Source organism: Penicillium riverlandense (genome assembly GCF_028828495.1).
Source record: "Penicillium riverlandense strain IBT 135883 chromosome Unknown utg000001l_segment0_segment0, whole genome shotgun sequence".
NCBI classification, from domain to species: domain Eukaryota; kingdom Fungi; phylum Ascomycota; class Eurotiomycetes; order Eurotiales; family Aspergillaceae; genus Penicillium; species Penicillium riverlandense.
In genome coordinates, this window is record NW_026643194.1 from 2,046,259 (window position 1) to 2,072,172 (window position 25,914).

Consider the following 25,914-nt stretch of genomic DNA (forward strand, 5'->3'; position numbering starts at 1 on the left):
GGAGAAAAGAGATTTCAGGGTGACGGATAACAATGATAATCTCCCACAGACGCGCCTTGTGGAGTCACCCTGAACCAGAAGACTGAGTCCCCGTCTTCCTCGAGGTGCAGATCGCAATATCAGCCGGGAACAAGGCGAGTCTGGTGGGCGCTCTGAGGTATCCCAATAGATCGGGTTAGAGGATCTAGAGAGGCCAGATTTGTTCTCTTCACGCAAAAGAAACAACCTCACGGCTTGCACCAATGATGTCAGTTTAGTCGGTCAAAGCCCTTTTCCCCTTGGCCGATCCAACCTTTTCAGGTCACGTGGTTCACTAACCCCCACATGCGTCATCAGTCTCGGAGTGATGTATCTGCCGAGACAGACTTTCCAAGTCCTCGACATGGTTGATAGCACTAGCCGATGGGGGAGCTTCGAGCTCAGCCACGTGGATACCCCGTCAGAGAGGAGGGGGAATGAGTGGTCTGTGACGAGCGTGCAGAATCGACCAGTTAGTCCCATACTAGAGCATGTGAGCGATTGGCTACTGTCGGAGAATGCACCCTTTGGGGAGTGAGGCATGAGGGGAAAGGCTTGCAGTGTCCCCCAATCGAGCCAGCATCACACCCCCAGCGTGTCGGCAGCTCCGGTCACTCTACTCTCGTGGATTGGGGCGCGTAGGGTTCCAAGCATCATCCATTCTGCACCCCCACTAGGAAATGATAGGCGCGCCACCAGAATTGAGTGTCCAACCACTAACAAGGATTCACTAGCCGCCGGCCCCCCTTTTGGGAAGCCGGTCATCACCCATGCGGGTTTTCTGCATGCCATGCATGCATTGCCCGGGCAGATGTGGCGGGTGACATCAGCCGTTGCCGTCATTTTGTACCTGCTTCCGCGGGGCACAGGCGAAATCGACGTAGCTACTATGCAGAGCAGAGCACAGGCAACCGATCCAAGCGCCGGCGTTCACACATCACTTCCTACTTAGGGAGCAGGTGGCCATTAAGAAGTCGACGTGGAAATAATGAGATAGCAGAGAGAAAGTGAAAGATCAGTGTAAAGTAAATAACGGTTCTATCGAATGGCGCGGAGGTCGAGGGTGCTGCTATGTACAACGTGGTTCCTCCTCGGGCCGGGAGAAAAAGAAACAAGAAAAGCAAACAGGAAAAGATAAAAGACATCAAAGAAATCGCAGGATGGTATCACCAAGGCAGAACGACACGAACTGCAACGACACGAGAAAAAAGGACTTGACGACCCAGAAAAGATGCATCAAGAAAGGACGCCAGATGGGGAAAAAAGACGCCGCCCCAGAATAGAAACGAAATAAAAAGTAAAAGAGGCGCCGAAACCATGAACGAACTTTTGGGATCCTTCGCAAAGGATCAAACAAAGCAGAAAATGCAACGAGCAAACCCAGCCGAAGCCAAACCCAACGCGCTCCAACATGCAGTTCAACGAGTGTCAAAATGCTCCAGGGTGCAGATAAAAAAAGGGAATCTGTCTCTGTCGGTGTCACTCGTATGTCTTCTTCTTCTTACATGGCTGATGGACGGCGCAAGATGTCTTCGCAGTTAGCATCAAAGCGCATATTCCACAGTCGGATGCTGTTCATCAGCTTCTCCGTATTTTCGAGCTCACGATCGCGGCCGAAGATCGATTCGACGAATTCGCAGCCCGCGTTGCGGCCCATCGACACCGCCGCCCCCTTGCCACTTTCTCGCTTAGCGGCCTTCCACATGTAATGTTCACATGCCTTGAGAAGCTTCTTGAACCGCGCCCACAGCCGCTCGCCACTTTCGAGGAAGTCTTCGACCACTTCCTGGGCGTCCACACTCTGGATGCGCGGGAGACATTCGTCTGCTCGCTTGACCTTGCCCGCGAGCTTGATCAGCAACAGCCACAGCTCACCAGCGACGTCGGCCATTGGCGTTGCGGCGCCGTGGTGGAAAACGGTCCAGTCGTAGATCCATTTGCCGAGCGAGTTGGCGTCGAAAACACTACCCAGAAGCATGATCGGGGCCTCGGTAGGATCCCAGTTCTTAATCGAATAACCTGCCGGAATACCGGCTCGCGCAGCATCCGCATCCGTGGCATTGAGGGTTGGTTTCGAGGCGGGAGCCGGCTTGGGCTTGTTGGGGGTTCGGGTTGACGTGGATTGGCGCCGGGCGCGGGATCGTCGAGCTGATTCAATGTCCTCGTAGTTGGGAACCTGGTGGTAGGGAAAGTAAGAATCAGCGGCTGGTTTTTTAGATGTCGACGCGGTCCGACGAGGCTGGCTCGAGTTCGGCTGGGGACGGTCCGGGCGACAGGATTGAGGCTTGTAATAGGCGGAACACGGTGCATCGAATGCGTCGTCAACCACAGTCACGAAGATCTTGGGTTGTTTCTGCGCCGCGGATCCGTTGCCGAGGCCATCCCCCGCGAAACGGCCGGTGCCACCATTCATGGAGTATCGGTGGTATTTGGGCTGGGCCGCAAAGGAAGCACTTACATGATCGTGCTTGCGCGGCGGCATGCCATAGTCTGGCGTGGCGTCATAGAAGCCGTTTGGGTAGCCCGAATACCATCCTGATGTATCCTTGGTGGCCGAGTAGCTGGCCTTGCGGGTGTGTCGACGCGAGGTACCCCGGGGTGAAGAGTAGGTGTTGGCAAACTGAGAGGCGTAGTAGGCGTAGTGTGGCGAGGTTGGAGGCGACTGTGAGTAGTCGTAGGCAGACCACCCGGGCGGTGGACTGGAGTAATGATACATTATCGGACGAGCATAGGCAACGGCCGACGTGACAGCAAACGAACCGAAAACAAAAACAGAAAACAGACTATATTATACAGAGCACCCAGAGCAAATCGACGCCGGTTGCGAGCAGGTCAAACAGGGGGGGGTTGAGTAGGACCGTCACCGTGGTACGGTTTCTGATCGGAGAGAGGAGGGTTGACAGTGGACGTGCCGAGCGTGCATTTGAACGTTGTGTGGCGGGTCGACCGACAAAAGTGTTGTCAGACTGAAGGTACTTGGGTTGGATCCTTCCGTGATGGGATGGGATCCAGACGACTTCCTCGTAGTTGGCGAGGCGGTCGATTTCACGAAATCTCTCTTGATGTACCGGGACTAGCCAAAGCCCGGCAAAGACAAGTTGAGTAGAGTGGAGAGAGAGAGCGCGACAGAACAGAGAGGTGGACTTGGGAAAGAGGAGAAAGAAAGGGAGAAGAGGAAAAGGGAGGGAAAAGGTAAGAGAGATACCGGGGGCGTGCGAGTTGGGCTGTGGCGTTTAGTTTAGGGGCCACGGGGTAAATACGGTATTGCCGTATTATTCGTGAGCACTAGGACTGGGCACGTAGGACGGGAAGAGAGCACTACGATTCCCCGGAATAGCAGCAGTCAATAAGAAGCAGAAGCCTCGAAGATCGTCTTCCTTTGTCCTGTCGCTAAACCCTTAGTCCCGAACCCCCCTCCAACTAGTCTGTCTGCGAGCGTGCCCCTCATCGCTCGGAGAGGCGCATAGTTGCCTTCAGAGATGCTCAAATCGATACCTAAGAAGATACCCAAACAACCCAGAACAGAACACTCCAGCCTCGTTCCCAGCCCGGAGATCCCAGCCAGACCGGTATATCGAGATCGATTCCAGTAGACCATGTGCTGGACTTCCAGAACCGACCCAAGATGGCCAACGCATCTGCATGAACCCATGCACCAGCATCCTTCCGGAGCTACTGTCATAACCCACGGTCTTGCGATCGCGGACCCTCCCGTCTCATCCAGTGGTTCGGACTCCACTGACCCAGACTAACTGATCTAGCAACGTACGACAAAGAAATGACTGGATAGACCGATAGCAAGAAGAATTGAATCACACACTCGGTCGGGAAAGCATGCATGTCCTTTCCCGCTGGAACCCACTCGCTGGGCAGCAAACTCACCCTTTGGGCAAAAACGGTTGGAAATACTACTTACACAACACAGCCCATCACAGACCGCAACTTCCGCCTGCTCGCAAGAAGGATTATACGTTCGACCAACAGCCTGAGCATGATGGCATGGTGCTGGCAGAGTCCGAAACCACATCGCTGGCCCCTGTCCATCGGTGACTTGACTCGGCAAGCGATCCAACGGCTGGTGACATCGTCGTCGTTGTTTTTGTTATTGTTTGTTTCTATTCTATTTCAATGAACCCAGATCAATCCCACTGTAGCTGAAACAGGCGGCCCACCTCTCTCTCTATTTCTTGCTGTTACATAGATGTAAAACCAAAACAATAAAAAACACCAGCCACCTCCTCCACATTCATTTATGCTCACGCACCGCGGTTTCGAAGAAAGGGATAGGGGAGATCAACAGACCTAGAATTTCCCACATCCTTACCGCGGATTCCAGGGCTGTCCTTGATTTGTTTTTGTCTTTTTTTTTTTTTTTTTTTTTTTTTTCCCTGGCTCGGAGGCCTCCCTTGTTTTACTGCTGTGCGCCATATGTACTGTACAGAGCGTCCAGCTGTAGGTCAGCGCCGATCGCCCAGGGTCACACATGGCTTTTGGATTTACCGAGCAAGAAGGCAAAAAACAGACGCAGTGCATATATCCCGTGGCGCATTAATATGACCAAGATGACGCAGCTTAGGAATGTTCCGTACGAATTCTCTCCAGCCACCCTCTTTGTTGATCAGCTGAAATTTCAGCTACAACTCACCCAGCACCAGGCCGCCTAACCAAAGAGACTACGTACCCAAAAAAAAACTGGGCCGTGGTTCACGGGTCGGGCCAAGGAATCCGGGCATCCGCACCCGCTGCAAGGCTGCAGGGGATTACTTGGTTGTGCGTGTGCCTCTGTAGGAACAGAACCTTGACGGCGCACGGGCATGGCTTGCCCTCCTGTGTACTGTAGAATGCATCCTGGGGCGTAGAATTATTAATTCCTCCGGTCCCCTTGTGCTACTCGCCCGTAAGCTTACTGTGGTGCGCACTAGGGTGGGTGGCGTCCAACGGGAACATTTAGAGGCGCATATACCAAAGGAGTGGTTAGTTACCGACACCGTTGAATGAACCATAGAGCTCAACGCAGTGGCATCTCAGATTCCGCATCTCACAGGGCTATAGATGAGTCAGTTCGACACAGATCACTAACTAGCAATGTGGCAAGGCCAATCAAATGACCTGCCCGGTGAAACTCGATGGATCATTTAGTTAACTATCCCTTGCACAACCTGACTCAGATGACTGAATCAAAACAATCCTCAGGGGGTGCTTATCAGGGGCTTTTTCTCTTGAGAAAAATCAATTAATTATTACTTCCGAATTATTTGTGGATTGTGTATCGATAACATCATGCCCCGTGCACTTCGTTGCGCATTGATCACATATTGCCCAGCATTGTAGGGCTGCTTGCCCTAGTTAAATACCGAGCACGAATCTGGATGGTATCAGAGACGACTAATCGAGTCAATTCTGCTAGCGGGCCAAAAGTAAGATAAGTGAATATCCGAGTATATCCAGGCAGTCCAAACAGCAAAATAATATCAACAGGAATGCGCTGAAAGGAATCATGTTCGTAATAGTCCAAGCCTCAAAATCGCTGCTAATCATTAAACACCCATGAAATCCCTCCCGATAAATAAACCCTGGTATAATGCAGTAAAGAAGAGAAGAAAGAAAGAACAAATCATGCTACCATATATTCCCCGTCACCCCGTTTGGCCTGCATCGCGCGAGACCAGCGGAATGCCTGGGCGGTAGAGGGACCAGGCAATTGCGATGGATCGACATCAGCCGGGTAAACAGGGAACGAAGACTCATCCGAGTGCTCGGCCCAGATCTTCTCCAGCAATTCTAGACAGGAGAGATTGTTCACAAAGCCGGAATCTTTCGAGATATCCTTGCAGCGGTTGCGGATAGTTGCGCGGTGGTCCTCCTGAACGCACTCTGACCCGACAATGAACAATGGCCAAAGAAGGTAGACGTCCGACTGTACTGCACAGATGCAGTGCATGGCCAGCTGGACGATGTGCTGGATACGTGGATGCCGCGATGGGAGCGTCGGTTCCGCTAGTCGCTCACAGTAGAGGAGAGCCGCGTGGCGGAAGCATTCAGAGATTTGAAACACATCCTGGAGGTTCTCGGGCGCCACGGTAAATGGAGCAATTGGAGATGAGGGCGGGGAGAGGTAATTGGCGGTATTCCATGACATCGTCGAGGCGTTCAGTGGTGAAGAAGGGAACGAGGGTTCAGTCGGTGGGTCGAATCGCCAGGACTCAAGCCGCTGCCGGAGCGAGTACCATTCAGTCCAAAAGTCCGGAGAGGAGGGCCGTCTCATTAAGTCTGTATTCTGGGGCATTGGGAATGGCATCCCGAAGCTGGTATCCATTGCTGTCCCGGACGCGGGCACGACCTCCTCCCAGCCGGGATGAAGCATGTTTGGAGGCAGGGAAGTGGTGGCCACAGAAACATCCGCGGACGCAGGTACCTCGGACTGTTGGTCCTGACTGAGTATGTTCAAGCGTCCCAACTGGGAGATCAACTTGAACAGGCGACCGTCGCAGCCGGCCAAATTTTCAAGTCCCCATTCTCCATCAGTCCGAGAGCTGATATCGAGACAAGCGCCACGGAGCTGGACATCACGGTCATTGGTCGTTGCCGTCAGCGTGTCAAACCAGGAAAACATGCGGATGAACCATTTCATCTCTTCTGTGATTATGGGAGAGTGGCGCATCCGGATGGCCAGTAGTCTCGTGACACCGGCAAACTGCGTGCGGAACTCGGCTACGCCCGTATCGCAGCCATGAAAGAGACACAGGATTAGTAAAGTCGCCAGTACCGAGTCTGACAGCCTGCGCTGTGGATCCGCCAAGTCTGCGTTGAGGGCCTTCACGGCCCATCCCCGGTGGTGATTTTCTTCCCGGGCATACCCTTCCGGAACTGAGATGCCATACCGGTCTTGAAAAGCTTCGTCTGTAAGAGCGCGGTGGGCCAAAGAAGACATGCGCGCAGGTAGTGTTCTCTCTGTAGATGTGTGATTGCGCAATCGCCTCTGTCGCAGGTTGCTGGTGGCCAGCGTTGCAATTGCCTCCTGCAGAGCCTCGCTTTCTTGAGCCAAGCGAAGCACGTGAGTACGAAAAGGGTTCGTTGGAGTATCAAAGGCCACGATCATGGGAGCAATGACTTCGGAATAGTAGCTGATCAGGTAGCGGAGGCGAGGCGTTCGCCCTACAGAGCGTGCCAGGAGAAGTTGGGATAGTGACGGCTGGTGACCCGCGTTCCACATCATAGAGTGGTCCAGGTCTTTTATCTCCTCTTCGTCGTTCTCCTGTGAGGGTGGCGTAACGTTTTGGACAAGCCACGGATTGGCAACCTGCCAAGCCGGGGTGGCTGCAGCATATGTCGGGCTGGATCCAGGCGCATACTGAGTCGAGGTATCGACTACAAGAGTTGATGCTGACTGATTGGGGACCACTGGTCGATTTGGTGATGGAAGCCCTGAAATCTTCGGCGGCGCGGCTGATGCATTAGACCATGTATGCGGATCCGGCATGTCCATCGTCCAAGCCAGATTGTTCGACGTTTCCGATCCGTCCGGTGCCGTTTGTTGGGGAGGCGGTTCAGCACTCGCCATGGTCGGCACAGCTGCTGCCGGTGCGGGATGACTGGATGTGCTCGAGGTCGCAGACGGCTCTGGTATCGCCGCGCTCCCTGATGGTGCAATACCCGACTCCATCACCGGCAGTTTCTGGCCCCGCAGCTTCCCCCGACTGGCAACCCCGACCCCCCATGTCAACGTGGTTTTATATCCAGAACATTCGCGGCCAAGGTCGAGACACTGCGTGCAGTACGGTCGGCGTCGGTCGCATCGAGCGCCTCGTTTGGAGCAGGCGAAACAGTCGTCGGGAGCACCGCTGACAACGGTCCTCTTGCGTCTTTTTTCGGAGCCGCGCCGGACGTCGACTCGGTGCGACGTGACTTGCCTTTGGGCTCCGGTACCTGGCGAGCAGCCTCAGAGGTCATCGTGGGTAGAAACTGAGGCCGACACTGGGGTCCATCGGTCGGCAACGTGCACCTCAAGATGGAGACCGTTCGATCGGCGGGAGGCCACGAGGGAAGACAGGATCAGGTGTGATCGACAGTCAGTCAAGCCGAGGTCGTGGAGGGCATTCTTGTCTTGCCAAGGGGCAATGAACAATCGGGGAGAGGATAATTATTAATGGGGGAAATGAAAGTGAAAGTGAAAGTCACGTTGCCGTTGGAGCAAAGTGGATCACGATCCGCCCATGGAGGATGATGATCCGCGTTCTAGCAGTGCCAAGTGTCTCCTTAACTACGACGTTAATGATGCCTAGGGAGGATGTCGTATCCCCCGGCACTTCGGGGAATAGGGAAATTGAGATTGCCGGGTCGGGAGTCCATCCTACGTACCTACATGGGTTGCTAGGATGAGGGATTTCCTCCTAGCCTCCCTATCCTTTGAGTCTATCAGACTGTCGAATCATTCCGAACGTCTTATCTCTGCTGCTATCCACCGACAAGAATAATCATTTCGGAATCCGGCTCCCCGACAACGCTAACTGAGCCCTTACTAACTGACCAGTTAGACCCCGATCACTCACTAGTGTTCGGGAATCAGTCACGTGGTCCACGCGATTCCTAACAGGAAATGAACAACCAGTCTAGTGTCTAAAATCCCTCGCTGAAAGATGGAACAAACTGGAACTGGAACTCGCGCTCCTCACAGGCAACGAGATACTTCGGCAAAGTGGTCGGTCCACAAGCCCCAGTCCCGACACCGCTGGACTCGGCATCGATTCGCACGAGCACCGTCTTTCCAGGAACGAGATCACAGGGGTGTTTGGCGGTCTCGATCTGCTCCGCGCTATAGCGCGATGCGACCCATTGGAAGCAACTCGTGTCATCCTTGTCCGTCTGCACGGGGTTGCGCACGACCCTGAGGCCCCATCCTCTATGGTCGCTGAGTTGCACCCAGCGGGTCTCCATTCGGTTTCCGCCCTCTTGAGGCACTTCATATGGCGTGTGGAGCTGCGCTGTAGTAGCCTTGTAGATCCCCAGTTTCTGGGAGCGCTTCTTGTCCGCATAGGTCTCGCCGGGACCCAGTCCGAACCATTTGGCGTTGTCGAGTCTGTCGACCAGGCGTAAATCCAGGCCCATTCGAGGCAAGTCCTCGGGCATTGGTCCCTTAGGCTTGAGGTGTACCGAGACAGTCAGTGACCCATCCCCAGCGATCGTATAGGTGGTAGTCGCTAGGAACCCCCAAGCGAGGACCGGGGATGCCAGCCAAGCCTCGGTCACGATCTTGAGGTGGGTATGGTCGACTCGCGAGATGTGCATATTTCGCAGCTGCACTCGTATATCATCTAGTCCGTATCGACGTCGCTCCTCAAGGGTTCCGGACATGGTATCATTGTCTGTTGGAGGGCGCCAGAAGCCTGGAGACAGCGCCACTCCGGTCTTGAAGTCTGGTTCGAGCAGCTGATGACCATTCACTATCCAACTCACCAAGCCACCGGTTGAACGTGAGAAGCACAAGCTAAAGTCGGAGCCTTTGATTGTATGCGTGCTGCGAGTGGACTCGAGCTGAATGGGGAATTCTGGGAAAGAGCGAGGTCTGACGGCCGGAGTCCGGATAGGATGCTGGAACCAAGCCACTTCGTGCCCACTTGGAGCCCACGGCGAGAGGTGTTTGTTTTGAAAGCTGACAGTCAGCCAGATCTCTCCATCTTCCACGTCGGGAAATTCTTGGTCGAATTGCACTTCCGCACGCTCCCCAGCCTTAACAGTTGGAAGGCTGAGGCTGCCGGTGGCAATGATAGTAGATCTAGCATTAATGTCATTAGCTTGCACGTTCAGAGAGGAGAGACAGACGAGACTCACTCTTCTCCCAAGACCTCGACCTGATAAACCGCCTGTAAATGATCCAGTCCAGAAAAGTCCAGCCGGTTCTCAATGAGGATGGTACCGTTGGCGTACCATGCATGGACGGGAGCATATGCCTTGCGCAATTCAACTAGGCCGGGAGTCGGCGTATGATTGCTAAAGCAAAGGCCGTCCAGCACAAACGTTCCATCATTGGGAGTGTCGTCAAAATCTCCTCCATAGCCGTAGAAACCCCGTTTCTCATCCCACAAGCCATGGTTGGCCCATTCCCAAATCCAACCACCCTGCAGCCGGCGATACTGGCGGAAAGCTTCCATGTACTCTTCCAGTCCGCCAGGTGCGTTACCCATTGCATGGCCATATTCGCAGAGCACAATCGGTTTGACAAAGTCGTCTTCTTCCGCAACGGCCAGTTTGGTAATCCGATTCACGGATGGATACATGTAAGAAAACATATCTACCGTCTTGGCCTCCATATCTCCCTCGTAATGAATAGGTCTGCTCGGGTCGGTAGACCTGATGTAGTCGTACATGTGCTGCTGGTTTTGGCCATAGAATGCCTCGTTTCCCAATGACCAGATCACGACACAGGCGTGATTCTTGTCACGCTGGACCATTTGAATGGCCCGATCAATGTACGCGTCTTTCCACTCTGGATTGTTCGACGTGAATTGAGCGGCCTTGTCAAAGGTTAACTCCTTGCGCTTCTCGTAGTCCATCGACTCAGGAATATCAAGCGGGCGTGCCACTGCGTCGTAAAACCCGTGGCATTCAAGATCCGCTTCGTCCATCACCCAGAGACCGAGCTCATCGCAGAGCTCATACAGTCTAGGGTGAGATGGGTAGTGGCAGCACCGCACAGAGTTAATATTGTGGCGCTTCATGAGGAGAAGATCCTCTCGGAGAAATGACAATGGCACCGCCCGGCCAAACAGCGGATGATGATCGTGGCGGTTGACACCACGGAAGAGGACTGGGGAGCCATTGACGGTGATGTTCCCTTTGACAATCTCCACCTGCCGGAATCCAACCCTGTGCTTGATTTCCTGGAATGTATTTGTCTCGTCTGTCGCAGACCGCAGGGAAATCCGGAGGTCATAAAGATTTGGCGTTTCTGCTGTCCATTTTCTTGGGGCTTCCACTGGGATATTCAACGTGACGCTTCCAGACTGGCTCTGTGTCGCCTCGTCATATCCGAGCACATGTTGCGTTTTCAGCGGATCCCGCAGAGTCGCTTCTAACAGAACAGGCACCGTGGCAGTCAGATTTACTGTCACTTTCAAAACAGCATTGTAGTAGGACTCGTCCAACTCCGTCTTGACAAAGAAATCCTCTATACGAGCCGCAGATGGGAAGGCAAGCAATGTGACATCGCGAAAAATACCTATCAAGAGATCGCATTAGTATACTCCAAGGTCTTTCAATCGGAGGGAACTCACCGGAAAGCCACCATTGGTCCTGATCCTCGATATAAGATCCATCAGACCATTGGTAGACACGCACTACCACGTCGTTTGGTGCAGTACGGCTGACGAATTTTGAGATGTCAAACTCGGCAGGATTGCGACTACCCTGTGCATATCCAACTTCATTCCCATTCACCCAGAGATGGTACGCGCTATCCACTCCGTCAAAACGAAGACGCAGTTGCGAGGACAGATCCCAATCCTGTGGCACGCTGAAGGACCTGTGGTATGTGCCGGTGGGATTTTGGCTCGCAACGAACGGCGGGTCCACAGGAAATGGGAAAATTGTATTCGTGTAGTTGGGGCTGCCGTGTCCCTGGAGTTGCCAGTGGCCCGGAACGGTGATGGTTGCCCATTCCGTTGGCTCGTCATGTCCGTCACCGGCTGGACTAGGCGCCAGCAAAGGAGAAGGAGCGAAGTTAAACCTCCACTGGCCGTTCAATGACAAAGATGTTTTGGGAATGAAATAGGCACGGGGCGGAAGTTTGTTTCGTTGGAAGATTTGAGGATTTTCCCAGTCATTGGGGCTTGTCTTGGGGGTAGTGGTGGACATGGTGATCAACTGGGAGCGAGAGTATGACTTGTTTTCACGTCTCCCTCTGTTCTAGAGATCTATGTCTTTCCTAGCTGCAAATGCAAGGGTTTAAGTACCAAAACTGTTGGAAACAACTTGATGGAGAATTTGGCACTTGGATACAGATCTGCATTTGGACGGGGATGTCGGTTCAGACAGCGTATTATCTGTCATCGAGCCCCGCTCCTTGTACAGCTCCCTAACGATCCAAAATTAGTGGACGCAGAAGTCATATAGAGCCATGTAGCTAATCAAGTAGATCTCTAGACTGCAGGTTCCCCCACCATAGCCTCTAGAATGACACTTCGCCAAGATAGATTTCGCGGCTGTACGGAGGGGATCACTGCTCCGAACGGGGAGGAGAGGTCGGTGCGCGGTCTCGTGAGCCATGGACTGCTCCATGTTCTAGTGTTTGCCCCTGTCTTTTCGGATCCAGCTTCCCCGAGGATTCATGGGATGACCCACTTAGATCTACGCGGTTAATGTCCCGACTTCTTCTTGTCGCTAAAATAAGCGGCTTTTACCCGTGGCCAAGCAGGAAAGAGGGGAACGGAAACCCCATCACATACAAATTACATTCACGGACGATCAATTCGGATACCGTAGCAGTCCAGTGACCGCACAAGTTTCTTTTCTGGATCGGAATCTGCGGGCGTGGATGCAGGTTGAAAAAGTAAAGCTCTGGTTTCTGACAAAAAGTAAGGTTCCATATTTTTACAGACATCGCATTCATTGTAGATTCTTTTCAATCTTCATAGCTATTATGGCGTAATCTGTAATCAATCTCACAAAATTGATATAAAAAACCACCCCGTCACTCAAGCTTGCATCAGGCCCCATCTCCAATACGAAAATAGTTCAACCATCTTGGATCATACGGCTTGGATTGATCGCAAAAGCGAAGATCAGTCCCCAGACGTATGATATTATCAGGGTCGTTGTTGATCGTTGAGGCATGTATGGCATGGGGTTTATGCAAGACCACATCGCCCGCTTCATATGCCGTAACCAGCCAGCGGCGCTGATGCTCTCTTGCAAACTGTCCTGGATTGGGAGAAAGAAGCCCGTTGCTCATCATATTGGCGTTGTAGGCAGATCGGGCCTGCTCCTCGGACATGCCTCCATTAATCGCTCTCTGCGTGAACTCATCCTCGACTGCTTTCCCCACGGATTCCCCTAGAGAAGTATGCTGTTAGTGAATAGGCCCATTGTTAATCAGTAACGTATCTACTGTACCGTCTTCAAGATACATCAATCCTCCTCCGCTGAGCTTGATGTCCCCCATAGGGACCCACGCCGTCACACTCGTCGGATCACCGTATCTCAAAAAAATCTGATCGTAATGAACACCAATAGGTGTGCTATTGGGCACGTTGTTCCGGAGCAAACTTCTCTTCATACCCAAGGTATTCTGGCCCCAACCGGTAAATTCCGCGATAAAGTCGAGTAGCACTGAGTGTTTGCAAAAATCCTGGGTATACCAATCTTCGTAATGGGCGTCCAGAGCACGAGTCACAAATTCTTCGGCATGTTCTCCTTTTCCAGGTGTCCCGGATCCAAAGCCTGGAAAATCTTCTGGGCTTTTGAGTGGATTGAATATGCCTTCCACGGGCTGAGTGCCGTCTTTGAGGATACCAGTGTTCTCCAGGAACTCGAAATATTTTCGTCGCGCTTTCAGAACATCCTCGCGGGGAAGAAGCTGTTTGAGGAACAAATAACCGTCTTCGTTGTAACGTTTTCTTAATTCCTCGATAGGAAGCTTAGGGTCTGACGGTCTCAGGTAACCGGAATTTTCTCCGGTGAGATAGCCGTCGGCGACAGAGAGTCGTTCTGTGAGGATTCCCACCATCTTCGTTGATGAGTAGGAGTTGACGTTGATGCAGGGAGCAAATAACAACAGATTTGAATCCTGATTATAAATTGGTACATCCACTCACATCCTCTTTTATAGGTGAAATCTTCCAGTACGTTGGAGAAATGGCCGTGATCCATTTCCCCGCAATCCACAAGCTTTGGGGTCAAAGAAATTTATCCCCAGATTTGGTAAATTTTTTTCGGAGAAGAGATCAAGATCGGCACACAGACTGGCCACGATATCTGCGCTAGGGCCGCCAAGTCAACTCACGAAGCCCATCAAGGTGGATCCTCGGGGGTATCGGGACCGAGCTTTGTCTGTCCGTGCAACCCAGACTATTGTGGAGATATTTGGGAAGATAGAGCGAGGAACCACCTCTGACGGACGTTTATTACCAAAGTCACGTTCTGAACTATATATGGGGGATGAACCATTTCTCACTGCATGCCAACACCAGCAACAAAATAGGGCCTTGTATCCTATGGGGCACGGTAGTGGACCACAACCAAATAGGGTTCAAGATTTTTGCCAATCCAAAGAAGTCTTGACCATGGGCAAATAGTAATTTTTGATGGCAGACACATTTCTCCAACCCGTCCAATCCATGTTGAGGAGACCTAGGATCCTTTGTTTTAGTCTCCATTCATCATCTTTCGTTAGAGTTCACTTACCCCATGTCTCATCGTAATTCTGGATGCCTTGGCGAGTGTAATAGCTGCCGCTGATATCCCACATGGTCCATCCAATGTGGTTTCTGGTGACGAAATCCTTGATACACTGAGCGTACAACTGCGGGTACCCCTCAGGAGCGAAGCCGAATTCCGTCAGCACCACTGGCAGTCTGTTCTGCACGCTGCTATCCGACATGTTCACGACGGAAAAGCCGTCCGCATTGAGATCCGCATCTAGCTCTGCGCAGCTGGAGAACGTTTGATCGAATTCGTAATTGTGTAGTTCGAAAACCATCTTATTTGCGAACTTGTAATCTCCAATATCAAACTGGTACCCCCCACCGAGATCCTGACCAAGTACAAGAGCAGATATATCTAGGTCGTAGTTGAGGCCGGACAAGAAGATTAGGATATCGGTATTCACAGCGTTGACGGCTTCCGCTGCGGGAATCATGTTCTCGTACCATTCCTGCCAGCCGTAGCCGGGTGCTGGTGTTTCGCGGAGTTCATTATACAAACTGAGACTGACGAAATTGGGCCAAGAGGAAGCCTACACAGCATCAGTTTGTCGAGTTATCATGCGGTGACAAAAAGGTATTCCTTACGTACTTCGCCATGTACTTTAGGCCACGAACCCAGTTGGTCACATTGAAGTCGGTGTCGCCAAACCATCCATTCCCATCGGTCGCATCACAGCACCAACCCGCTTTGACTTGATGATTATTCAGATGCACAAGGATTCCACGCTCGGCACAAGCGGCAGCAACGGCGTCAAAAACCTTTGGTCAATAAGATTGATTCAGTAACCCTCCTTGATTTTCAGAACGGGAAATCTCACCTGCAGTCGTGTGGTTGCAGGATTAAAATGAGGGTTATGCGCTAGAACGTCATGATAGACCTTGGTGCCATTGGCTTCCCCAAGAGCTTTGACGAACGATGTCTTCAGGTCAATGTCATGCCCCGTTGTATAGATGTCGTCGATCATCTCCGTTGCCCATCCTAAACGGATGACATTCATGCCTAGGCTGGCAATCTTATCCGCGATAGATTCTACCGAAGCATATTGTAGTCCTTCAGGCACCATAGCCAAGAGGGATCCGGGCCAATTGGCTCCGGCGTAGGTGACTATCTCACCCCGCGAGTCTTGTATCCATCGACCATGGCTACTAAAGGGCGCATATGGCCATTTGCTGGAGCTCCTGTGGGCCCCCGAAGATTTTCCTTGTGTCTTAAAGAGAAGTTAGGATCATTGCATTGTTTTTAGTAATAGGGGTGGAGAACTTGCAGAGGCATGACACTGAATTGTCAATGTAAGTGCGACAACTGATCGCAGCAAAATTCTCAAGAAGTGCATGATTGTATCAACAAAGTTATATGTTTGCTATTACGGAGCTTATACTTACCCAGGGCAAACTGGAAACGAGTGCATTTATAGTGGAGAGAACAAATGGTCGTGCACAGCTGTATTCTTGAAGATGAATGACTTATTGATCGCGGTGTAACCAAATCCCCAGGGTCTAGCCAGAAAACCTAGATCAATCAAAATTTACCCGCGATGGCTGAGGCTTAACAGATTACGCTGTCTCGCTCACTGAAAGTTCATCTCGCCCCTGTCTTGCCATTTTTGCGGGGTTTAGGCTAACCTTAGGAGACTTAGTGCTTACAGTCCCCACAATCTCGGGGATGTTGGAACCGGAGCTGCTGGAGGAAACTGCCGCTGCCTGGGGGAAAACCACGGTTGCACATCAGGAACCCAAATTCCAAGGCCCACTTGGGAAGTTCTGACATTCCCTTGAGGTGTCTGGGCCTCGGCCCCTGCAATCCAATCGGGGAAGCCAAACCCGGTAACTTTCTCCCCCCGCGAAAATTCTTGATCCAGATTCCCAAAACTAACCCCTAACCGATCTGGAGCATGGGCGCGTCCCCGAGCGTCGTTTACTGTATAGACTCAATTCCAACGCAATAGACCATAAATATCCCCATGCGTCGCTGATCCCCAGAGATCTACTCGACTCTGAATCCTGACCCAGTATTGGCACAGTTCCTCTAATCTTGTACGAATTCCTTCACCGTTTGAGAAATCGCCATGGAGGCCTCTAAGCCAGACCTTGAGCACGCTGAGGTTGTCGCCGAGAAGCATGACCTGCAGGAAACAAGCGAGGCGATCCAGCTGGCTGAGGCCGTCACGACGACCCAGTACAGTCCGTGGACTGCCAGTATGTTTCGCTTGTACGGGTGCTTGCTGGTCGCATACCTCTGCGGTTGCTTGAACGGGTACGATGGCTCGTTGATGGGGGGTCTCAATGACATGACCGCTTACAGGGCATATTTTCATATGTGAGTCCTTCTATGCCTGTTGGACCATTCAATCTCTAACTATGACGATTAGGAAAACCGCGTCATCCAGCACGGGTCTGGTCTTTGCCATCTACAACATTGGCTCTATCCCGGCGGTCTTGTTATCTGGCCCGGTCAATGATTTGTTCGGGCGTCGCATGGGCATGTTCACAGGAGCCGCCATTATCATTGTCGGAACCTGTATCCAGGCACCGGCTGTCAGCCACGGAATGTTCCTTGCTGGTCGTTTCATTCTCGGCTTTGGCGTGAGCTTTTGTTGTGTCAGTGCGCCCTGCTATGTCTCGGAAATGGCGCATCCCGTCTGGCGTGGAACCATTACAGGTCTATACAACTGCATGTGGTATATCGGATCCATTGTCGCCAGTTGGATTGTCTATGGTTGTGAGAGTTACGACAGCTCCTACTCATTTCGCATTCCAATCTGGTGCCAGCTGGCGTCCTCCGTCATTGTTGCGGTTGGCGCTTGGTTCTTGCCCGAGTCTCCAAGATGGCTCATGGCGCAGGACCGAGTGGAAGATGCAGTTCAAGTCCTTGCACGGTACCACGGCGAAGGTGATGTCAACCACCCAATTGTGATGCTTCAAGTCAAAGAGATGCGACATCAAATTGCCGTCACGGTCGACGACTCCAGCAAGAAGTGGTGGGAATACCGCGAGCTTTTCAATTCGCATTCTGCTCGCCGTCGTCTAATTTGCGTGATCGGTATGGCCTGCTTCGGTCAGCTCTCGGGCAACAGTCTTACAGGCTACTATCTTCCGGAGATGGCTAAAAACGCGGGGGTTGATTCTGTGAGCACCCAATTGATGCTCAATGGCATTTACCCTGTCATTTGTTTATTTGCCTCCGTCGCGGGTGCAAATATGACAGATCGTATTGGTCGCCGACCGCTCATGCTCTACTCACTTCTTTTCTGCTCGGTTGCGTTTGCTATCATGATCGGTACTTCGAAGATATCGAATGACGACAGGAGCAATTCCAACGCAGCCAACACTTCTCTCGCGTTCATCTATCTCTTTGGCATTGTCTTCTCCTTCGGCTGGACTCCACTGCAGAGCATGTATATCGTCGAGACGCTGACTACCAATACTCGTGCCAAGGGCACGGCCGTCTCAAACTTGATGTCCAACATCAGCAGCGCGATCATCTCCTACAGCTCAGGCCCTGGGTTTGAGAAGTGCAAGTATTATTTCTACGCCGTTTTTGTTGTGTGGGACTTGATTGAGGCGGTTGTCGTCTACTTCTGGTTCCCGGAGACCAAAGACCGGACTCTGGAGGAGCTCGAAGAGGTCTTTGCCGCACCAAATCCGGTGAAGAAGAGCTTGGAGAAACGTAACATCACTACTGTGCTGCAGACATTGGAGATTTCAGATAACAGTGCGGACGTCTGATCGTGTGAGGAGATGTCACTATAGTATCAATATCACTATTAGTTGGAATGCTCGACTAAAATTTCCCTAAGTAGAAATGCGTGTATCCACAGATCCATAAGCCCTAAGACGGTTAGTATGTCCTCGTACGGCCCGTGGAACCAACGTGCACGCAAAATATGCGGGGTCCCCACACTGTAGCTTCAGAAGTTCTCCCACTTTTCCCTCACTCCAAAAATGTCCTCTGAGAACGGCGACGATAGTCGCAAAAGGAAGAGAACTTCTTACGCGGTATAGAACTTCCTGTTGATAACTTGCCACTCTACTAATGCGGAACTCCTAGTGCGACCCATGTCGGCATCGAAAAGTGAGGTAAAATCTATTTTCTCTTAATTCGCTTGCGACGAGCTAACATGTAGTTACTAGATGCGATGGCCGCCGGCCTTGTGAGACATGTTCGCAGATGGCCATAACATGTGTTTACGGAACTGAGACTGCCAAGTTAGTGACGGGGTATGCAATGGTCGTTCCAGCAGTACTGACTTCCTGTTCCAGCAAAAGCAAAAGCGACTTAATTCTGGATGCCGCCCTCCGATCCGAGAATCTTTTGCGAGAATTATCCTCTAAACTAGTTCGTCTTCCTTTACGAATGGCCTCTCCTCTTTCTAACTTGCTTCTAGTCGCAGACCCCTACTACCCATATCCCATCTCAGACCTCTTCCCCTCACGCAGTCATCTCACCGAGCACAGTGAGCAATGCTCACCACAGCGAAATTCCCCAAGACCTTATCTCCAATGCCACACTGTCGGCTTTCCACGCATCCACGACCGAATCTATACTGTCATGGCCGCAATTCTCCGAGTTCCGTGAACTAATAAAAGACCGCGGCTTCTCTGTTTTCCACTTGGAAAGCAGCCGGGCGCCGCTGGTTCAGCGTCCATCTGCAATCCAGCCGTACATGACAAAGTTTGAGGTTGAGAGAATAGTCCGAAGCTTTGAACGCAGCATCAATTTTTGGTACCCGACCATGAACCAAGCGACGCTGCGAGAGCTGCGAATGCAGATCTCCTCGGGTGTCTTTGAAGAGACCACACGGTCATGTTTGGCCTTACTAGTGATGGCTTTAGGGTGTGCGGGTGAACTGGTGTCTTTATTTTCGGAACAGGAGACCCTCCAGACAGACTATGAAGAGACCTGGAACCAAAAGCGGCTAATGAGCGAGCTGTATTTTGATAGCGCATATAAGAAGATTCATCTTGCGCAGGCTGAATTTACAGCCGATGCAGTGCAGTGCCTGTTCTTTACCGGGTAAGTTTACCTTTTGACTCGTGGCGCATTCCTCCCCGTTCTGACACATCGAGGAAAGGTTATCTTTTGCGTTCCTGCAGAGGCCACTACAGGCTTGGTCATTTATGAGTGCGGCGGCAACGAAATGTCGGCTGCTTTTATCCTACGACGTCTCGGAAATGGCACCCGAACAGCTGGAATGTCTTCACCGGATCTTTTGGTCTTGCTATATTCTCGAAAGGTCAGTAATTTTGTGATTACACTTCTTTAGCGTTCCACTCATTCAGCTGCGACAGTGACTACCTCGCCGAGCTCTCCGCTCTCCCCCAAACCGGCATTGCAGGCATTGAGTCTTCCATTCCCTTACCAGGCGAATTCTGCACCCAGGAGTCTCAAAATGACCAAGAAGAATCATCTTTGTACTTCCTTGCGTGTATATCAATGCGGCGGCTACTAAATCGTGTGCACGACCTTCTGTATGCCCGGGACATGGGGGTTGGCTTCGACAATCACCAATTTCCCTCCGTGGTCTCAGAACTGGGGTACCAGCTCGAGGAATGGAAGGACCTACTGCCATTCCCTTTCCAGTTTTCTGCCGACCTAGAGCCGACACGCACACAAGAGGGTGCCTTTCTGCGCCAGCGTTACCTAACATGCAAAAGCGTCATTTATAGACCATATCTCACGTGGGCGCTTTCGAATAGTGACTCTCGAGAGCATTTCTCCCCGGTCGTTTATGAGGGATGTCGAACATGTTTGGAAGCATGCTGCATGCATGCGCTGAATCTGCGAAGTCTGCAGCATACGATCATGGTGGACACGTGGATCTGCTCGCTCTCGTAAGTTTTCCCAGAGAATGTGGAAGGTCAGCCGTTGATTCAGTGATGGACCAAAAGTATGGCGTCCGTCATACTTGTTATGCTAGCTGCATCCCGCGTCAGCGCCTTACGACGACTCATGGCGTCTCGCATTGTGGAGATCGGGCCACATGTTAACGGATTACTGACCCAGTGGATGCATATCCCTGGTCGAGGGACATCGCCGAGCGTCACGGAGAGTGTCAAGCTTATTGGAAATGCATCAACCCTGCTAAGTCTAACCTGGAACGATAATGGGTTGGAGAAGTAATAAGAAATGAAATGTCGAGCATACATGACTGAGCCATGTCTGGCCCACAATTTACCATCAAGAAAAAGTTGTGATTACTCACAAATGAAACTGATTCTTTGATAATAATTCATCTGATGCTGAACTAGAATGGGCCCCTGTTCAAAAACCCGTGATCGACTGTTTCAGGTGTCGTGTACTGCCACCGGATCGGAGGACGAGAGGGCAAAGTATAGCGCATTCAAAATCATTCCTTTTATTTGAAAAGGAAGAATGTGGTAATTTTAATGACTCTGCGATAAATAATTGTATTCTTATGTTCATTCTGCTAACTCTAGACAAGAATTATATAGATCCGTGTTTCAAACGGGTCTCTGCCAAGCACTCTTGGGGCGGGATTCAAAACTTTCTGCTCCCTTCACTTTTTCCCCCCTTCAACATCCGCCTCGGACCACGCCGGACTGTACCAACTTCTGCCACCATGGGCCTCATTCGACCCGGCCGGGCGAGGTCCATCATTCTCACTTTTCTTGTCATATGCCTCGTCAGCTCCGTTTATTTATATTGGACGCCGACCACCGCGTCGACCACGGCCTCGGTGGTGCCCAGCACGGCCTTCGAAGTACCCCTCGCAGAACGACAGAGCGCCTTCTGGAAAGCCTTCAAGCCGCTCCTCCAACGAAATGCGCCTAACTGCCCCTCTCCCCAACACCTCGACGATGCAGGCTCCGAGCACTTCGACGCCATTCACGAGCAACCCCGGCCCAGTCTGACTGCCATGAGCGAAGAAGATCAGGCAGCGATGGAACAAGCCCACGCGAATTTTGTTCAGGATATCCGAAACGCCGGGAAAGAATTGAAGCCGGTCCATACGCCAGGGAAGCGAGGGCTGGTGTCCACGGCGGGCGAGAACTATCTTCCGGTGTTTCTCACGTCGCTGCGGATGCTCCGGCGCGCGGGTTCGACGCTGCCTGTCGAAGTATATATGAAGGACTCAAGTGAATATGAGAAGAAGATTTGCAACGACGTGCTGCCTAAGCTTGACGCGCGGTGTATGGTTTTAGCCGACGTCGTGGGCAGCGACGTTATCGAACACTACCAGCTCAAAATCTTTGCGGTGCTGTTCTCTTCTTTTGAAGAGATCGTGTGGATGGATGCCGACTGTTTCCCACTGGGCAAGCCAGAGGACTTACTGACTTCAGAGCCTTTCACTTCTTCGGGTCTGGTCACCTGGCCAGACTTCTGGCGCTCGTCCGCATCGCCCTTGTACTACAAGATCTCTCGGCAGGAAGCGCCGCCCATGACCGCTCGGCAATCATCGGAGACCGGCGCATTCTTGGTATCGAAACGAACGCACTTCCTGTCCATGCTGCTGGCCGCCTACTATAACTTTTATGGCCCTTCGCATTACTTCCGGCTTTTGTCACAGGGAGGGCCTGGGGAAGGCGACAAGGAAACATTTATCCAGGCCGCTTCCGCCATGGGAGAACCATTCTACACCGTAAGCGAGAGGGTGGGCGCTATCGGACATAATAAGCCTGAAGGTGGGCTTTCTGGATCAGCCATGACCCAGTCGGATCCACGCGAGGACTATACCCTGACCAGCCAGGGAATCTGGCGCGTGAAAGACCCAGCCGCTGGCGCCGCTCCACATATCTTCTTCATCCATGCAAACTACCCCAAATTCAACCCGGGAGACAATGTTTTTGGAATGGGATGGGAAACCACTCCCACAATGAAAGAAGATGGCTCGGATGGCCGAGCATGGACAGCTCCCGAGGACGTCGTTGCACGATTTGGATACGACGTTGAGAGTGGTTACTGGGAGGAGATTAAGTGGGTGGCCTGCAATCTCGAAAATGATTTCCGGACATGGGAGCATAAGATGGGTATCTGCGACAGAGTTGAGATCTACTGGAATAATGTCTTCGCCGAGCCCCATGATGATGACCCGAAGTTCACCCCAGACCGTTGATTCCAAACCCATCTTTCTGGGGTTGAAGTTTGTCTAAAAGACTTCCCCGACCCTATTCCGGCTCAAGTCCCGACTCGGTGTCTTCAAACGTTACGCCTGAGCAGACGACCCTGAACGTCACTGGCATTATCCTATGACGCTCCGTGGACATTGGTCTCCTACCGGTTTCCCACTCTGCCACAGCTGGCTGGAGCTACATCTCCCTGTGTCCGACACACCTCCCTCTCAGAGGCACTGCACAGAACTTGACGGCCAATGCCATGTACATTAATTAGATATCGACCGACCTTCGGTATGCTGCACATAATGCATAATCCATTACATACAGATTCCTCTACACTGGACGACCACCTAGCAGGAATGGCATTCATTAAAACACAAGAAAGGTGGTGGATATCATCTATTTCTTGATACCCTTCTCGCGCAGCCGCTGCTCATCTTCCATCTGCAGCTCGCGATCGATCTCAGCGCCTTTGGAAGGCTTGTTTCCGTGCAGTTGAGCCTGAACACACGACACGTCAGAAAACTGCCGAGTACAGAGGGCTTAAAGAAACTCACCGGCTTCGTGGCATCACTCTTGCTCAGGTCCGCCTCGTTGACGGCATTGCTACCTTCCTTGCCCTCCTTGTAGCGCTTGCGCTCGTTGATGACGGACTGGGGCTCGTTGCGCTGGTCGCCGGCTTCGTAGAATGCGGCATGGCCGACGCTGGACTGGCCGGCTCCGTGGAAGGCTTTGTTGGGGGCCATAGTATTGGATCGATAGGAAATTGAAGTGTCTGGTCGTTGTTGACCTGGTTAGACCCCATATTTCTAGCTCGGTTGCACCGGGACGTGATGTCATGCTGGAGTCATTGAAATTATTGTAAGGCGAGAGCTACTATGTAAGGTGACTGTTAAGGAGGCGATATCTCTCCAAGTTGGAATCAGGAAGGATGTGAGCATAGAGCTGAGTGGTCTCGCTCGGGGCTGATTGTTGTTCGTTACATATCGCGATATACTCCTAGCCCTCATTTGCCTGAGAAGGGGATTTCGTCTGCCACTTTTTGGATTTTCCTAATACTGATGGCCACTATGCCTTTATGTCAGAGCCTCTGAAACTGTACTAATTAACAAAAAACATACCAGGTCTGATTCGAGGGCATCAAGATGGTGGTATAAGTATGAGGGTGTACAGTGGTGTTCCAAGCGAGGGGTTTCAGACTTTTGCAACACCACGGTATGTGTCTTAGCTCAGATTAACCTCCTTCAATGTCGACTCCCAATGCAGTGCGACCCGCCATCTCACTGTTCTCTAGATCAAGTGCCCACCAATTGCCAACGAAGCACCTCATCCACCATCACCACCACTCCCACCTCTCCCACCACCGCCGACACCACCATCCACCAACCGCTGCAATGAGCTCCTCCAGCTCCCCCCAAGTGCAACCCCACTTCGCAAAGCTCTTCGCCGAGCTCGAGCAGCGCTTCCAATCAACCAAGCTGGGCAACGACAAATGGTACATCCTGGCCATGTCAACGCTCGTCGCGGGGCCCGACCCCGAACGCGCCGATCAGCTCTATCTACACCTAATCAACCAACCCGCCTACACAACCTCCAGCGCACGGCAAGCCCTCGTCCGGCGTCTGCGCGAAGCTCTCGTCAAGTCCGTCCCCATCGTCGGGGTGTGTAAACCCATCGAGTCCATCCTGGCCATCAGCAAAGTCGAACGCGACGAAGATAAGGACTACACCTCTACGCGCGAGGGCTGGCAATGCGACCAGGCTAACCATGACCGCGGCACAAGTTGGTTCCAGAAACTGTATGCGCGCGATACCAACAATACATTGGATATGTTCGCCTCGCACCGCGATTTCTCTTGGATATCCACCGAGATCACTTATGGCTTGTTTCTGTCGGATCGCCAGGTGCTTGATGATATGGATACCGAGATGGTGGTTGCGCCCGGGATCATGAGCCAGAATTTGCCGCTTGAGAGTCATTGGCATATCCGCGGGATGAGGCGGTTGGGGATCCCTAAGGAGGATGTCGAGGTTGTTTGGGACTGTGTACAGCTTGTGGGCAAGTTCTTCGGGACCAGGATGGACAGGGTGCCGACGGTCGAGATGGTTGAGCCAGATGTTTGAAACGTAGAAGTATATAGAGACAACAAGAGGAACAACAGAACACATTCTCTAGGAAGGATAAATGTTTCTACATCAACATTCCCTGGTATCTTGTTCAATATAGAATCTTTTTTGTCGGTTTAATCGTAACTTAACAACGTTGAACTCACTTGATACTTCAGTCCCTCAATTGATAACGAATGATAAGCAAAAAAAAGTTCGAAAGCGGTCCGCCCGAACCACCGCCTCTTCTTCACCTCCCACCGCACCTCAAACCCCCGAACAATCATGGGAAAGCGAAAAGAACAACCCGGCGACGTCGCCATGGGCGGCACCCAGCCTCCCGTAGGTGACGACGAATCCGACGAAGTAAGTGCGCTGTTCCAATGGCCCCAAATGGCGGGACCGGACTGCTAATCGCATCGCGACCCCAACAGGACGTGGACATGGTGAACGTCGACTTTGAATGGTTCGATCCGCAGCCTGCCGTCGACTTCCACGGCCTCAAGAACCTCCTCCGGCAGCTCTTCGACGCCGACGCCCAGATGTTCGACATGTCGGCGCTCGCGGACTTGATTCTGTCGCAGCCATTGCTCGGCTCGACGGTCAAGGTGGATGGGAACGAGTCCGATCCGTATGCGTTTCTGTCTGTACTGAATATGCAGGAACACAAGGTAGGCTGCTCTTTCTGAGTGTGTCTCGTTCGAAATACTGACCCCTCCAGGACAAACCCGTCATCAAGGACCTGACCAACTACCTCAAAACCAAATCCGCAACGAACCCATCCCTCTCCGCACTCCACTCGCTCCTCTCCCAAACCCCCATCCCACCCATCGGCCTCATCCTCACCGAGCGTCTGATCAACATGCCCTCTGAGGTGATCCCGCCCATGTACAACATGTTGCTGGAAGAAGTCGCCTGGGCCATTGAGGACAAGGAGCCCTACACCTTCACACACTATCTGATTGTCTCCAAGAACTACGAGGAAGTCGAGTCGAAGCTGGACCTCGAGGAATCGCGGCCTCAGAAGAAAAAGAAGAAGGGCGGCGCCGACCACCGCGAGCGATTTTACTTCCACCCCGAAGACGAGGTGCTGGAGCGGCACGCGCTATGCTCGGGTTCCATTGAGTACACGCACAAGCAGGACGAGGGCCACTCGGACTCGAAGCGCGCGTTCCAGGAGCTGGGCATTCGGACGAATGGGAGCTTGGTCCTGATTGAGGCGGCCAAGTTTGAAGGCGCGGTCAAGGCCGTGACGGAGTATTTGAACCCATCATGATAAACGTTGATTCTTGAAGAAT

At 52.2% G+C, this 25,914-nt stretch overlaps 10 protein-coding genes across 10 annotated transcripts; 5 read left to right on the forward strand and 5 right to left on the reverse strand.

The window, feature by feature from the left end:
• Nucleotides 1-1,519: 1,519 nt before the first annotated feature.
• Nucleotides 1,520-2,734, reverse strand: N7474_000838 (uncharacterized protein; the record flags this gene model as incomplete). Its single annotated transcript, XM_057192253.1, has 1 exon — nt 1,520-2,734. The coding sequence occupies one exon, from the start codon at nt 2,732-2,734 to the stop codon at nt 1,520-1,522; it is 1,215 nt and encodes a 404-aa protein (XP_057057206.1).
• Nucleotides 2,735-5,632: 2,898 nt separating this feature from the next.
• On the reverse strand, nt 5,633-7,968 carry N7474_000839 (fungal specific transcription factor domain-containing protein; the record flags this gene model as incomplete). The annotated part of the gene is made up of 2 exons (XM_057192254.1): nt 5,633-7,705; nt 7,762-7,968. 2 exons carry the CDS (start codon nt 7,966-7,968, stop codon nt 5,633-5,635), a joined length of 2,280 nt encoding a protein of 759 aa, XP_057057207.1.
• A 666-nt stretch (nt 7,969-8,634) lies between these two features.
• Nucleotides 8,635-11,868, reverse strand: N7474_000840 (putative beta-galactosidase; the record flags this gene model as incomplete). Its single annotated transcript, XM_057192255.1, has 3 exons — nt 8,635-9,790; nt 9,847-11,233; nt 11,289-11,868. 3 exons carry the CDS (start codon nt 11,866-11,868, stop codon nt 8,635-8,637), a joined length of 3,123 nt encoding a protein of 1,040 aa, XP_057057208.1.
• Nucleotides 11,869-12,718: 850 nt separating this feature from the next.
• Nucleotides 12,719-15,499, reverse strand: N7474_000841 (uncharacterized protein; the record flags this gene model as incomplete). The annotated part of the gene is made up of 6 exons (XM_057192256.1): nt 12,719-13,065; nt 13,126-13,798; nt 14,015-14,121; nt 14,416-14,965; nt 15,021-15,194; nt 15,254-15,499. 6 exons carry the CDS (start codon nt 15,497-15,499, stop codon nt 12,719-12,721), a joined length of 2,097 nt encoding a protein of 698 aa, XP_057057209.1.
• A 1,002-nt stretch (nt 15,500-16,501) lies between these two features.
• Nucleotides 16,502-18,161, forward strand: N7474_000842 (sugar porter family MFS transporter; the record flags this gene model as incomplete). Its single annotated transcript, XM_057192257.1, has 2 exons — nt 16,502-16,752; nt 16,805-18,161. 2 exons carry the CDS (start codon nt 16,502-16,504, stop codon nt 18,159-18,161), a joined length of 1,608 nt encoding a protein of 535 aa, XP_057057210.1.
• Nucleotides 18,162-18,377: 216 nt separating this feature from the next.
• N7474_000843 (uncharacterized protein) lies at nt 18,378-20,556 on the forward strand (the record flags this gene model as incomplete). The annotated part of the gene is made up of 8 exons (XM_057192258.1): nt 18,378-18,431; nt 18,484-18,512; nt 18,567-18,653; nt 18,696-18,771; nt 18,821-19,449; nt 19,508-19,669; nt 19,725-20,267; nt 20,325-20,556. 8 exons carry the CDS (start codon nt 18,378-18,380, stop codon nt 20,554-20,556), a joined length of 1,812 nt encoding a protein of 603 aa, XP_057057211.1.
• Nucleotides 20,557-21,016: 460 nt separating this feature from the next.
• On the forward strand, nt 21,017-22,510 carry N7474_000844 (alpha-mannosyltransferase; the record flags this gene model as incomplete). The annotated part of the gene is made up of 1 exon (XM_057192259.1): nt 21,017-22,510. One exon carries the CDS (start codon nt 21,017-21,019, stop codon nt 22,508-22,510), a length of 1,494 nt encoding a protein of 497 aa, XP_057057212.1.
• A 400-nt stretch (nt 22,511-22,910) lies between these two features.
• On the reverse strand, nt 22,911-23,257 carry N7474_000845 (uncharacterized protein; the record flags this gene model as incomplete). Its single annotated transcript, XM_057192260.1, has 2 exons — nt 22,911-23,012; nt 23,069-23,257. The coding sequence occupies 2 exons, from the start codon at nt 23,255-23,257 to the stop codon at nt 22,911-22,913; spliced, it is 291 nt and encodes a 96-aa protein (XP_057057213.1).
• Nucleotides 23,258-23,905: 648 nt separating this feature from the next.
• N7474_000846 (uncharacterized protein) lies at nt 23,906-24,634 on the forward strand (the record flags this gene model as incomplete). The annotated part of the gene is made up of 1 exon (XM_057192261.1): nt 23,906-24,634. One exon carries the CDS (start codon nt 23,906-23,908, stop codon nt 24,632-24,634), a length of 729 nt encoding a protein of 242 aa, XP_057057214.1.
• Nucleotides 24,635-24,901: 267 nt separating this feature from the next.
• N7474_000847 (protein-transporting protein BCP1) lies at nt 24,902-25,892 on the forward strand (the record flags this gene model as incomplete). The annotated part of the gene is made up of 3 exons (XM_057192262.1): nt 24,902-24,982; nt 25,051-25,287; nt 25,338-25,892. The coding sequence occupies 3 exons, from the start codon at nt 24,902-24,904 to the stop codon at nt 25,890-25,892; spliced, it is 873 nt and encodes a 290-aa protein (XP_057057215.1).
• Nucleotides 25,893-25,914: the final 22 nt, after the last annotated feature.